The sequence below is a fragment of the Myotis davidii genome, unplaced genomic scaffold (assembly GCF_000327345.1).
Source record: "Myotis davidii unplaced genomic scaffold, ASM32734v1 scaffold323, whole genome shotgun sequence".
Taxonomy (NCBI): Eukaryota; Metazoa; Chordata; class Mammalia; order Chiroptera; family Vespertilionidae; genus Myotis; species Myotis davidii.
The window spans coordinates 341320-356269 of record NW_006295491.1 but is presented as its reverse complement, the minus strand read 5'-3'; the positions used below and the strand labels follow the sequence as shown (position 1 = coordinate 356269).

The following is a 14950-nucleotide window of genomic DNA, read 5'->3' as shown; positions in this document are numbered from 1 at the left end:
GGGAAAGAGGAAGAGAGAGAGAGAAAGGGAGTGAGAGAGAAAGAAAGGGAGTAAAGAAGACAGGAAGAGGAAAAAAAGTAGAAGAGAGGGAAGGGGGAGAGGGCAAAAAGGGAGAAGAAAAAGAGAAAATACATGAAAATGGACAGAAAAATGTCAGGGTGATGTGATATAACAAACAATAGCTTGGGATATTATGCTCCACCTCCTTGGATATCCTGACTATACTGTTCATAGTTCCTACCTTTTTTTCCCTATGTATATTAACTTCCCCCTTAAGAACTCAACTATTCTATGTATATCTCAGTGTACAATAAACAACACTTATGTCCAAAACATTAAATCTAGCTACTCTTAGCTTCTATTTTGACATCCAGTTTTTAAATATGACTTATTCATATTGTTTCATTTGACATTATTTACCATGTAGAAAATCTCATCACATATAGCTCATGAAGCAAAATACCACACAGGGAAAAGGTCTGTAAATGAGTGTCTAAATGACTACAAAGTAGTACTAAAGTAGGTATTCCTCTGCTATACCAAAAACTAAAGGAAGGAGAAAATAATTGGAAAGACATACTTACTGTCTTGGATGTAACACCACAGCTCTCACTGATTTTTTGTGATTTGTTAATGTGACTCTTGTTTTTCCAGCCACCAAATCCCATAATCGTATTGTAGTGTCATGGCTTCCTATAACGAAAATGCATATCCCCAAAACACAGATCAGGAAAAAGAATGCGAAGCTATAGTAAAATATGAAGTATTCTCTATAGACACATATATAATAAATGAAAGTCATATAAACTCTTGGCTAGTTGCTTTGTACTTCCAAAATTTTAGGTTGGTTTTAAATTTAATTCTTAAAAAAATGTAGACCTGGCCCACAGGACTCAATGGATAGAGTACTGGCTGGTGCACAGAAGGATCACAGGTTAGATTCCCAGTCAAGGGCAGGTTCTACCCCCGCCCCTGTTAGGCACATGTGGGAGTCAACCAATCGACGTGTCTCTCTCACATCAGTATTTCTCTCTCTCTCTCTCCTCTCTCCTCTCTCTCTCTCTCTCTCTCTCTCTCTTTCTCTCTCTCTCCCTTCCTCCCTCCCTTTCACTTTCATAAAATCAATGGAAAATTATGCTTGGGTAAGGATTAGCAACAACAAGAATGTAATACATGCTTGATGCACTGTCAACTGAACAGCTTGAACAAATGCCAATAACAGATAAAACAAATACATGAAGTTATCCCCTAGTGGAAGTGGAGGAAAAAATTCAAATTAGTTAATAAAATACATCACAGAATTATTTTCTAGTCTTAGAGTAAAGATCCATTGTTATTAACCTTCTTTTAATTAAAACAAGACTCAAACCTGTTCTAAAGATTACTGAAGTCAGGGTATCTTGTCTTCTAATTTTAATTTTCTATACCAGTAATTCTGATGCTATCAGACATTACATAAGACTGTGTATGACATAGTCTATGATATGTAAAAAGTCTGACATAACAGAGTAAAATATTACTACAATAAATTTCAAATGCACAAAGAAACATGGTATACACAATACAAAGCGAGAGTCACAGCAAGCATGAAAAATACATGTACAATAATGTATTGATATGAATACATGGTAAACTTGAAAGTATGAATTTTACCAGTAATAATTTGTGGTTCTGCAGCTTGACACCTCACTGTAGCAACTGCATTTGTATGTCCAGACAATGTATGTACACTGGCTTTAGTTCTCACATCCCAAATCTATAAAAAAACACACACACACACAATAGACATACTGTCAAAGAGAATAGGTATTCATAGCTCAGGCAGATAACTGAATGAACTCAAGGTTGGGAATTTAATACGCAATAGTGCCTGAATATAAAGAAAGCCTTAAATGAGAGAGAATAATTTCAAAGCTGGCTGGGGGTTATAGATAAGAGACAGCTGATGGATTGGGGGGTGGAGAGGGGGGCCTAAAAGAGTAGGAGACTGAAAGTGTAAGGATAGGTATAATGGAACTATTAAATGAAATCTGCGATGGCAGGACAGATTGTGAGAGTGTCACATTTCAGAGGCAGGGCATTTCCAATAAACTTGGTGAGGCCACAGAACGGAAGATGAAAGTGTAAAAACAAGCCAGGAACAGAGGGACTTGGTTATTGGTGAGTCAAAGTAACAATATTTAATTCTTTACCAAACAATGTATGACTCTAATACCAAATATGTATAAGATGCAATGTATATAAAGATAAACACCAAGCTCTATTCCATTTACCCGTGCAGTTGAATCACGACTACAGGTTACCAGCACATCAATTGTTGGGTGCAAATCCAAACCATACACTGCACTCAGATGTCCATGATAGTGCCTTATAACCTACAAATATAGCAGGAAAGTTAGAATTTCTATAATTAGAAAGAAAACCTGTGGCTCCTAATGTGTGGAGTTTTTATTTGTTTCTTCAATTCAAGTCTGAGCTCAGGTCAAGTGTAGAAACCTTCATAATTACAAAGGTCAGTAGTCAAACCTTTTCATCATTGCTCAGAACTGATCAGCCTTTCAAACACGTATGTCCCTACTTCCCCACCCCAACCTCATTCATCCAGCACCAAGTCCTCAGTTATCCACTGTCACCTTAACACACACACACACACACACACACACACACACACACACACACACACACTCTTATTATGTTAAATTACTTTATACTTTTGCTTCTCAGAACTAGAGAGATCATGCATCAGGTGGACTGGAAGGTCTTCTGATGCTCAGATTTGGCTATTTTCATCACTGATCCACTTCAACAGGAGCAGATCTCAGAGAATCATTGTTTTCAAAACTTATATCCAAGCTTACCTTATTATATTCAAGATCCCAGCATTTGACCTGTTTGTCTTCTCCACAGGAAAACAGGTATGGGCTCCTCGCGCTTACTATCACACCACGAACTGTACTAATGTGCCCAGTTAATGACAGTTTTAATTTGCCACTAGCCAAGTCCCAGATCTGCAATCAAAGAATATTTCATTTTTCTCCTTGTTGGTTATTCCAAAACAAAAATTTTATGATCCTGATATTAAAATTAAGTCTCCAAAATGTGAAAGTTATGAACATATAAAAATATTTTTTTAATCTTCCAAAACCCCTCCCCCTCAAAAAGAAAAGAAAAGCAAGGGGGAAATCAGAATTAAAAGGCAAGCTCAAACTGGGAAAATATTTGTAACAGATGACAAAAAGTTAAAATTTTTAACAAAGAAAGGATATCATTGTTAACAAAAGTATGAATGTTATAGTATTAAATTAGCCAAGAATGGCAACAACTGAAAAAAACCCTATGGAGTCTGGCTGCAGTAGCTCAGTTGGGTGAGCAATGTCCTGTGCACCGAAAAGTTCCAGGTTCCATTCCTGAGCAGGGCACAGACCTGGGTCTTGGGTTCAATTCCGGTTGGCAGGTTCACCAAGGGCAACCTATGGATGTGCCATTGATGTTTCTCTCTCTCCCCCTAAGCATGTCCCCAGGTAAGGATTAAAAATAAAACAAAAAACCTGTAAGGAAACTAAACTAAGTGTTCATTAACTGATACATGCATAATGAGAATGTGGTATATATACATACAATGGAATATTATGGGGCCATTAAAAAAAAAAAAACTTGCCACCTGGGACAATATGAATTGTCCTTAAGGGCATTATGCTAAACAAATTAAGTTAAGAAAGACAAATAGAACATGATCTCACTTATATGCGGAATTTAAAACAGAAACAAAAACCTGAAAAACTAAGCTCAAAGATACAGAGAACAGACTGGAGGTGCCAGAAGCCAAGGTGGAGGACGGATAAAATGGGTGAAGGGAGTCAAAGGGTACAAAGTTCCAGTTACAAATTAGTAAGTTATGGGGATGTCATTATGTATGCATGTTGAATGCAGCTAATAATACTAGACTGCATATTTGAAAGCTGCTGAGAGTACATCTTAAAAGTTCTCATCACAAGAAAAAAAAACTTGTAGTTATGTACCACGACAGATATTAACTGGACTTTTTGGTGATCATATCACAATAAAACAAATGGCAAATCATTATGTTGTACACCTAAAATTAACCTAATATTTTATGTCAATTACAACTCAATAAAAAAAATATTTTAAAAACCCTAAAAGTAGTTTTATAAGGTATGAAAAAATTGTTCCTCACTAAAAATTCTATATGAACAATTTTTGAAAGATTGGATAACCATTTCTGCTTATCATATGAATAGAAATTTTAAACATAAACAATCAATAAGCTGAAAAAGAATCCTCTCATACACTGTAAGTATCAATTAACCATTTTAGAAAATAATTTGTGCTTTGGGTGCCAACTTAAACAAATGTTTGACCCATTAATTCCATTTCTGAGAATTGAAAATAAAGTAATTTAAAAATAGAAAAGGCTGGCCATGGCTGGGTAGCTCATCCGATATGCTAAGGTTGCGGGTTTGATCCCCAGTCAGGACACATGGAAAAATCAATCAGTGAATGCATAAATAAGTGAAACAACAAATCTCTGTTTTTTTCTCTCTTCCTGAAATCAATAAATATAAAAAATTGAAAGAAAATAGATTATAGGATATATAAGTGATGTACTTCCTTGGAACCATTTAAAAAGATGTTAGCTTTTTCACAGAAATATGCTTTTGATATAATGTTAAGTGCAAAGAGTAAGGGTGAAAATTGCATTACCAAGCATGATTTTTAAAAGATACACAAATATATACACGAAGGAAAAAACTCAGAAGAAAATGCACTGATACATATGCACAGAAATAAAAACTAAAGAGAAATTCATTCAAATACTTCACTGTGGTAGGATTATATATGGGTCTACGTTCTTTTATATTTCTCTCTACTTTCCACATTTTTTTATAGATGACCATTCTTTAATTTTATAACCAGAGAGGAAAAAACTTAAATATCAAGGAATCTGTGGTAGGTAGTCAGCATATTGTTTGGAAAAAACTGTTGTTTAAATACCACTTTTTAAAACACATGGAACTTTTAACTGGTATAGAAAGTAAGTTTTACTTAGGTCTAAGAAGTCAAAGGAACTACAAGAGCAATTTCCTCAGGAAATAACTTAAAACAGATTAAATGTGCATGGAAAATACAAAGCAGTTCCCTCCTTATTACCTTTATAGTTCTGTCAGCAGATCCAGTAACAAACCACTGATTTCCAGGTTCCACAGCAATACATCGAACCCAGCCAAGATGCCCACTGATCACCTGTATTCAGAATGTAGAATGCGTAGACACATAAGTTAAAGGTTATTCAATTTTTTATCATTACATGTAAGTTAAAGTTCATTCAAATTTAAATTGACCTCCAACATCTTCCAATGATAAGAATATAAGTTTATTTGACAATTAGAGTTTTGAATGATACAAGTATTAAATTACCTTCAATCCATGAATGAATGCACAAACTGTGGTATATCTATACAATGGAATACTACTCAGCAATAGAAAGGAATGTATTAATGCTTGCAACAATTTGGATGAATCTCAAAGGCATTAAGCTGAGTGAAGAAAGTCTCAAAAGGAACACACTGAATGATTCCATTTATGTGACGCAGTTGAAAAGACACAGTGATGGAAAACAAATGGTTGCCAGAGTTAGGGAAGGGTATGGATATAAAAAATGAAACTTCTATATCCTGGTTGTGGTAGTGGCTACCCAAATCTATACAGCTATTAAATTTATTAGATCTGTACACCAAAAGAAAATCTATTTTACTGTATGATATTCTGAAGAGTAAAACATAACATATTTAAATTATAAGTAGCTGTGCAACTTCCCTACTATATACATTTTACTTTAGATCTGGTACATTTTAAATCATTTTAATTTACTATAATTTAAAAGATAATCAGTTAGAGCCAAAGAAATGTACTTAAATACTGTTTTTCCCCTTCAGCTCCATATTAAATACCTCAAGCACATTATTACATTTATTTCGCCTGCTCTCCACATTTAGTAGCTTTCTATCAATATTTTATACAAAATACAAGTCTGTTTTCCAAGATATTTTAGATAGTGCTTAAGTCACTTCCCCCATCCAACCTCTTTACCAGTTCCCATTTTCACTCCTTTTCCTCCTTATTCTATTTGTAGCTCTTGTCCAGTGGAAAGTAGTGATCACGTTTCATGTAGTGGAATAATATACAGATTCACTCACCCTGTAGAGTTTCCATGGCGGGTGCCACTGGGGTTTTGGCATTGTTGGGGCCTTCTTTGCCATGAGTGCAGAGTTCTTGGCATTGCCACCCTCCATAACAGCCTACGTGTGGAATAGATTACATTATTATTAAAAATATCACACTTGAGTTTTCATGTTATCAAAAATAGAAATGCAAAGAGGGGATTTATTAAGTTTTCTCAGAAATGGAAATTCAAAGAGGGAATTTTTGAAAGCAGCTCCCTCTACCCCGTGAAGAGAAAGGGCAGCTAAACATGTTTGCATAACTAGAAAATGAGCCTAAGATTTCTAATAAAAACTGTATTTTATTATGTTAATTTAAAAAAGCAATTTAAAAATCAGAGAGGCAGAACATTGAACAGCATATATCACTGTGCATAAGTTCAAAACCCAGCTCTACCAATTAACAGCTTATTGACCTTCGGTAAAAATTATGTAACCTATGTGCCTCATTTTTAAAGTGACCATAGTGGATTAATGCCATTGCCCTTCATTGTCATATTTTAACATCATTGATTTAATATTGCAATGGTGTCATTGATAGGTCCTTCTATCTTCCCCCCAAATATTTCAATACTATTCTAAGGCATTCTAGCTAATATATTAATATACCATCTACTGTTACAGTATCCATTTATTGAAAAATACTTAAGCCCATAAAGTTCCTACCCTCAAGAAGCTAACATTACTTCCTCCAAAGGAGGCAGAAAGCCTGAGCAGAGACCTGCAAATGGAGACTAAAAACAGGATGTGGTGGGAGAACTATTCACTTCCTAAAGTCAAACCAAGTGCATAATATGCTGAAGAAGTAAAGCTGACACGTATTTCAAGTGACAGCATATTTTCAGGTATTCTTTCTCTAACCACTTCTACCAATAACAGTAGTTGCCATTTACTTATCAACTTTTAGTACTCAACTGTATAAATCAACTGAGAGTTTAATTTTAACACATTTTGTACCGCTCACAAGTTTTCTTGTGTTTCACGCACCATCTGTTAAGGACGGCCCACGAGTGTTCTTGTGTTTCGCGGGCCATCTGTTATGGACCTTAGATGTCAACACACTGTCTTGTCCACTGTGGGGCGCGGTTACAGTGTTTTGGCCAGGTTCAAGCCTCAGACTAATGAAAGGACAGGGTCCTCTCACTGCCACATGCAAGTCCCAGCTGGAGGGCAGGGTCCTCCCAGCACAATCATAGCCAACGGCTATGATTGAACCTATGGTCCGAACACGTAGCCCCACGTGCCTTGTGATAGAGTTCGGGTGCATGTAGTTGAGTGAGGTTGACACTCACGAGAATACTGTAAACGTGATCACGCCCCCACTTTGCCTCGTGGCATCTGCTATAAAATAAAGACACGGCTGTGGGCACTGGCATTGTCTCCTCTTCAGGGAGCAACGTCCCACCGAGACCCAGCTATTATTCTGTATGTCTTTCCTTAATCTTTTCACCCCCCCCCCCCCACTCTTGGCCATGCTGGCGCAGCACAGTCCAGTGTTGTACCTTATAAACTGTGGACTTTTCAATTCATTTAGAGTGTACAACGTCCTCAATCCACAAGCAAAAATGAAGTATAAACAGTTTCTGCTATCTGTGGAAGAGACTGGATAATGGATGACAATAATGAAGGCTCTCCGGAACCAGAGACAAATCTGTCCAGCCCTTCCCCTGGGGGTGCAAGGAGATCACCTCGTAAAGATCCACCCAAGTGCATTATGAGCTGTAGTTATGATGATTTAAATAACGTGCAGTTTGCCCAAAAACGTGCAGTCCCTGGCGCATGTCTTAGAGATTTCTATGTGGTACACAATGCGTTAAAAAGGCTTTTCATATCTAAAACATACTTATACAAGTCTCAGAATAAAATTTCTTATATTTTAAGCAGTGGATAATAAAGAGCAACATCACATTATTTTTACCAAAATAAACATAAACAATGTGTAAACAGACACAGAGTTAACACAATTTGAAATTCCAAAAAATATGTCAATTCACTAGCAAATTAAATTTGGGGGAAATTTAAATAGAATAAAGGGAAACCAGGCAACGTATTCCAAAAGGTAGACACCTACAGTGTGATCAGACACAGAGAAACTTACCAAAGTCATCCCTGCAGGCTGTGAGCGGTCAGAGCCTCCAGCAGGTGCAGCACGATTGGCATCAACCCTGAAACAAAAAACATCAGATTCTAAGTACTTAATCCCTCCAATCACATGTTTTGCAGAATGAGTTTTATATGTTAAATTTTTGTAAGCACTGATAAAGAAAAATGTCCTGTAATACACACTTACAAAGAAACAAATTTAAAAGTGAGGAAAAAATGTGAACAGTGAACTGTGCTTGCAAAATCCTTATAATGAGAAGCATATTTCATACCTGGCCTGAGAAGAAGGTAATGCTACAGCTAAGGACTGTGCAGCTGATTCACTTGGCATTCTTTGGATCTTAGTATCTGCTGTTAAAGCAACCCCTGTTAAAATTAAAAAAAACACACACAGAAAACCTTTTAGTAGCTATCTTTGTTTTTATTCACATGCATTTAAAATAAAACACTGGAGGAAACCATACCAAAAAGGGAACGGTGATTATCTCTAGGTGATGACATTTCAAAAACTGATTACGTTTTGTATGCCTTTTGTCACTAGCATTTTACCACAAATATTGCCTAACAATATATAACTCAAATTTAATTTAATCTCAAGCAGCTTGGTATTAGCAAAGTCTAAGACAGTAAAGTTAAATTTCTATAATCTTGGGATATTACCATCAGATATAAAAATTAAGCAGTTCCCTAAATACTAACAGAATGTTTTAAAGAGTAAATGTATAACATATAACAAGAAGCAGTAATTCTCCTATACTTTCATTATCGTGAATTCTGTACTCTAAAATTACTAGAACCTAAATATACTAAGATTTTTTACCTTCTACCCTGTTATACTGGCCACTCCATTTGTGTGCCAATTCCTCCATACGCACACACCAGGAAACATTTCTATCATAGCTGCTTCTATACTAATGCTTCTAGCATCATTTTTATAAGCTTAGTGATATTTATGTCTGCCTAAACCTCCAAATAATAAGCTTGTCTTAGTCTGGAGCAGTCTTAGTGTCTTTGAATTCCTAGCACAGTGAATAAAAAAATATAGATGCTTAACGATGTGTATGCCATAAGCGTCTATAGACGCAAGCAGCGGACCTTTTTAAATTAAATTCAAAATATCGTGGCAGTTAACTGGCTAAGTATGTCTGCCAAATAAATGCTTGTGATACTAAATATGAGTTCATTATCATCTAAAAAGCTATGCCTGGATGCCTGGCTATTGAGCTTATTTTATACTTTATAGGCTATGGGAATCATATTATTAGCTCATTCACAGAAATACATGTGACAGTAAGACTTTTTCAATATGCAGATCACTTACCAGGTCCTGGTGGATAGGGATGTGTACCGGTCACCAAATATTCAACTTCTTGTCCTGAGAGAGAGAAGGAGAGAGAGAGACAGATAGGAAGAGGATAGGAAGAGAGATTTATCAATGGCAAAATTTATCTTATGTACTAGTATTATCTCTTTTAATAAATTAAATATTAAATTATCAACCAGATTTCTAAAAATTTCACAACTAAACTCAAGCCTCAAAAATAAGGTAAGTTGATCATTTTTGTTTTGACTTCTAAAGATCACATATATAGTGATTTCCTTGACCATTTGCTAACATGTCAAGAAAGTTGTGCAATGACCATAGGGCAATGGTGTGTAGCGATCATCCTATAAAGTAATAATCCACTGTTTTTTCTTCTAAGCAAATGGTTTCCCTGGAGGATCTTGGATTATTTTTAATTCATTACAATTTCAGTACTTAATGTCATCTTTCTGAAAAAAGTGATAGTCTACCCACATATGAAGAATTCTTTCTTTATCTCCATCATGACCTTCTCCATATCCTAAGAATTTCTGCCATCATTATACTACCATTACCCCATTTCCTACAGAAAAAAATCTACCAACCAATAACCTCACTCCCTACTCCAATGGGGAAATCAATACAGGTATAGGTGTTAAAGAGGGTTTGGCTCTAATTAGTCCTCCCAGGAGGGGTACTAATAACAGATTTCATGTATCTATTTTTAAAATTCACACATAAGCCCTTACATTTCTGACAATGCCACACTCACCTTGATTTGCAGGATACTGTTTATGACCATATGAATCTGATGCATTCTGAGCACCCTTCTCTTTAAAACTTTCTTTCAAAGTAGGCATGTGCAACACAGGGCCATACTCATTCCGTAGCTTGATTGCCATTTTTCGTTTGTGACTGTTTTAAAAAGTTGTAAGCGTAAGAATGTATCTTTAAATATATTCCCCAATATAAACACATTCACAGGTAGCCAGGAAACAAGTACTTAAATAGCTTATTAGGTTTGCCTAATCATGTAGAAAAATTTTCTATAAAGATTTTAAAGTAAAACTGCACTTTAAAAAGCTCAAAATTTCCAAGTTCATTTCCCCCTTTTAAAAAAATGCTATTATTAATTTTTGGAGAGAAATGAAGGGGGAGAGAGAGAGAGAGGGAGAGAAAGAGAGAGAGAGAGAGACTGATGGGAGAGAAAAACATCGATTAGTTGCCTTCTGTATGCAACATCACCTGGGATGGAACCCAAAACCTGGACATGTGCCCTGACCAGGAATTGAACCAGCAATCTTTTGGTGTATGGGACGATGCTCAACCAACTGAGCCACACCAGCCAGGGCTCATTTCCACACTTTTATTCACAATCTCCCACACAGAATCCATCAAATCCAAATATTGTTATAGTTTGTAAATCAATGATTCATGAGTTATCAAGGATCTGATTTTAAAATATATAGAAACTAAAGTATCTTTAAAAAACCCTGGAAGTCAATATATTTTCCTTCAAATGCCTAAATATAAAAATATAGTAAAAGTTTTCTAGTAACCTTTACTGGATATATCAAAAAAAGTTAAAACTAATCAAAGTACTTAATTAGTTCAAAGATTGTTTTTAAATTGTACTTATATTACTTTTAAAAATAGTCCACTTTAGCCCTGGCATCATCCAATGCATGAGGAGGCTGCCGGTTTAATTGCCAGTCATGGAGACATGCCCAGGTTATGGGTGCTTGCATTTCTCTCTCTCTCTCTCCCCCCCTTTCTCTTCCTCTTTTTCTAGAGAAAAAAACCAATAAACTATTCTTTAAAAAAACAAAACAGGCCGAAACTGGTTTGGCTCAGTGGATAGAGAGTCAGCCTGCGGACTGAGAGGTCCCAGGTTCGATTCCGGTCAAGGGCATGTACCTGGGTTGCGGGCACATCCCTAGTAGGAGATGTGCAAGAGGCAGCTGATCGATGTTTCTCTCTCATCGATGTTTCTAACTCTCTATCCCTCTCCCTTCCTTTCTGTAAAATATCAATAAAATATATTTAAAAAAAAAACAGTACACTTTACAAATTAAATATAAATGCTTGTTTGAGTAATTAAGCAGATTCTAAAAGAAGGGTAAATAGCAAGTGAGGAACATTGCACATAATGTAAATCCCAGACTGGAGCTGGACATGTAGAACTAAAAATATGCTACCAAAAATCTTCATCATACTAATAAGAAAAAGATGGGAGTAGAAGTACTGGCCAGGTACAGTTCAGCTCAGCAAGGCTCTGAGAGCAGTGGGAGAGAAGCTGAAGCACATTCAAAATGACTAATTATAAAACATTACACATAAAAGGGACTCACTTAAATTACTGAGTATTTGTAAAATGCAATTAACTAATTAATGTACAAGATAAGGCAAAAAAAAAAAGTCAAATCAGCTTAAATTATGCCCTAACACTACTGGTTATTGAATAGACCAATTGTGTCTGTTAGTGTCACTCACTAACTTTAAAGGTTCCCCTCTCCCTGCTCTCGTCCCCCAATATTAGAAATTTAACTAGTCTAGCAATTAAGAAGGAAACTATACCTACCTCTCTTCATCCAAAGGCACAGGTTTTCCATTATCGGCTACAAACATGTCATGGGTCCTCTTCAGTGACCTGAACACAAGTGTATGCACAGAATGCTTCTGTACCTCCTAGAAAGAAAAAGTGGAATTACACGTCTAGCTACAAACTACACATATCAAACCTAAATTAAAATTAAAAATTAGTTATTACATGTTTAAAAATGTAAGAAACTTTGCACCACTCACCACAGCTACTTATAGCAAGCTATGGCAGTCAAGTTCGGATGAAAAGATGAAGCTCTTGTTTGGCTAGAGCCCCAAGTTGACCAAGTGAGCGATGCTTAAGATTAGTCATCCTATCCTCCTATATAATAAAAGGCTAATGTGCAAATCGACCGAAGGGGGGAGCGTGCGGGGGAACAACGGTCGCCATGATGTGCACTGACCACTAAGCAGCAGATGCTCAACACAGGAGCTGTCCCCTGGTGGTCAGTGCGCTCCCGGGTTCAGCCAGAAGCTAGGCTGACAGCTGGCAAGCGCAGCAGCAGTGGAGAGCCTCTCCTGCCTCTGTGTCAGTCGGACATGCCCCAAGGGCTCCCAGACTGGGAAAGGGCGCAGGCCGGGCTGAGGGACAATCACCCCCCTCAACCCCTCAGTGCAGGAATGTCGTGCACCAGGCATCTAATAAAAATACACTGAGCTACTACTATATGTCTGGTAGGAACCCTGCTAGGCGCTAACAACGGCATGATGAAAAGACAGTCTGGCCTCTATGCTCAAGACAAATAAGAATAAGCAAAATAACTCCGCATTTTAATAAGTACTATGAAGGAAAGAAGCAAGGGACGGGGAAAATGGAGCAAGAACTTAGGATATGATGAAAGATCTCTCTGAAGTGGCATTTAAGCAGAAAGGAAGTTAGCCTTGCACAGAGAAAAAGATAAAAACAATCCAGGCAGAGAGAAAAATGCCATGAACAAAGGTGTTCAGTAATGCAAATAATGCCAGGAGCTGCAGAACAGTTACATTTATTCGATGAGAGGATGAGTTGGTATGCAAGATAAGGTTGCAAGGATGGATAGACCAGGTGCAGGTCAGGTTTTTTTTGTTGTTGTTTTTTTTAAAGATCATTGCAACCGTCTGTATTTTCGCTCTCATAACAAAGGGCTAGTAAAGGGTTTTAAGCAAGAAAAGCAGGACCAACTTACATTTTAAAACATGCCGGTTGGGGAGAAGGGGAGTTGTAACAAAAATGGACACAAGGAGACCGCTGAGGGCTAATTCACCTGTCCTGGTGAAAGATGATGTCGGTGTGAACTGAGATGTCGGCCGTGGGTATATTGACAAAAGTCAAGAAATAGTTCTGAGAAAACAGAGGCAAGGCTTGCTAACAGAATGACTGGAGGGGAAGATGCTCACATTCAAGAATGGCAGATTTTCCTGGGGATCGGCTGGAGTAAGAGCCACAGCGAACAGCACCAGAGAAGACCACCGGTTACATTGGACACAGAACCCCTGGCCCGACCCCGCGGGCGCCGAGTACCAGCCGTCGGACGTGGACAGAAGGCCCGCCCCCTAACACAGTGCCCCCCGCCGGGGCCCCAGGGTCGACTCAGGGCGGCAGGCATGACCTCAGGCTTCCCGCTTGGACGCAACCGGCAAGCCGTGCTCTCATCCCGCCTCTCTCCCTCCAGAAAACCTTGGGACACCCGGCCTCGGCCAAACCAGCCCCCCTCGCAGCCTCCACCCCCGCTAGAGTCGCAATACACTCGATCCCCCGCGCCCGCCGCCAACGAAAAGCAGCCCCAGAGCCAACACTGCAGCCCCCAAGGGTCACTCTACCTCGACCATGATGCTGCCGTGTTTTCCGTGGCTCCGGCAGCAAAGACACTAAACATCAAGGCAGACACAGCCGCCACCACGGTGCAGCCTCTTCCGGAACCTGGGGCCCCTACGCCGGATGTGACGTAGCTCCGCACCGCGCGCGCTGGTCCCCGCCGGCGGCCCGGGCGCGGGGGGCGGGCCTCTCTCCTCCCGGCCTCCTCTGGGGCGGAGTCCCACGTCTCCCGAGCCCAGGCTCCTGCAACGCGTGCGTTTCTAGGAATGAAGAAAAACGGGGTGGGATTGCGCGCCCGCAAACTTGAATGGACGAACGTTTCACTGGCCTTGCCTTTTACTCCACCTAATCGGCCCCACTGAACTTGTCCCCAGGGCGTACGGCGTATACTTTGAGAGGGAGGAAAAAAATCTATCAAAAGTATAGCGATGTGAACTGATGATCTCATTTAGAAATTCATTAGTTTTTAATTCATTAAACCCATTAAGGTCCTACTTGAAAATGCAATCACTCTGAATGTGAGTGTGAGTTTTGCCGAGAACTCATTTTTTTCTGACAGTGGTCACTGATGGCAGGGCTTGCAAGGAAATGCCGTAATTCTAAAATACATACTGTGCTAGATTTCATATAATTATAAAGGCAGTAATAACTTTATAATAGAACATGATTTTAAATGGCAATAAAGTCACAGAAATGTAAGCCAGATTCTAATATACCTGGAAATATAATAGTCTATTAGGTCTATTAGCTTGTTAACCCCCTTGCCCCCCCCCTCAAAAAAATGTATAAATCCAGACTCATGAAAACATTGTAATGATTTTGGTAATTTGGATTTAGATTGTGCTCCAAATTTTAAAAATCTCTTGAATTCACAGAATTATACACTTGAAAGTTTTAGAGCTCAGTGAC

The 14950-nt window shown here is 38.2% G+C and overlaps 1 protein-coding gene across 1 annotated transcript in view; it reads right to left on the bottom strand.

Moving 5' to 3' along the window:
• PLRG1 (pleiotropic regulator 1) overlaps positions 1-14174 on the bottom strand; it is a 16079-nt gene extending 1905 nt beyond the window's left edge. Inside the window, exons 1-12 of the mRNA XM_006770104.2 lie at positions 14047-14174; positions 12227-12333; positions 10418-10560; positions 9664-9717; positions 8615-8708; positions 8338-8404; positions 6216-6317; positions 5170-5262; positions 2859-3008; positions 2274-2375; positions 1654-1756; positions 585-693 (exon numbers count right to left, since the gene is read on the bottom strand). Coding sequence (XP_006770167.1) covers positions 585-693; positions 1654-1756; positions 2274-2375; positions 2859-3008; positions 5170-5262; positions 6216-6317; positions 8338-8404; positions 8615-8708; positions 9664-9717; positions 10418-10560; positions 12227-12333; positions 14047-14055 — 1133 coding nt within the window. The 5' untranslated portion in view covers positions 14056-14174. The remainder of the gene's footprint in view (positions 1-584; positions 694-1653; positions 1757-2273; positions 2376-2858; positions 3009-5169; positions 5263-6215; positions 6318-8337; positions 8405-8614; positions 8709-9663; positions 9718-10417; positions 10561-12226; positions 12334-14046) is intronic.
• Positions 14175-14950: the final 776 nt, after the last annotated feature.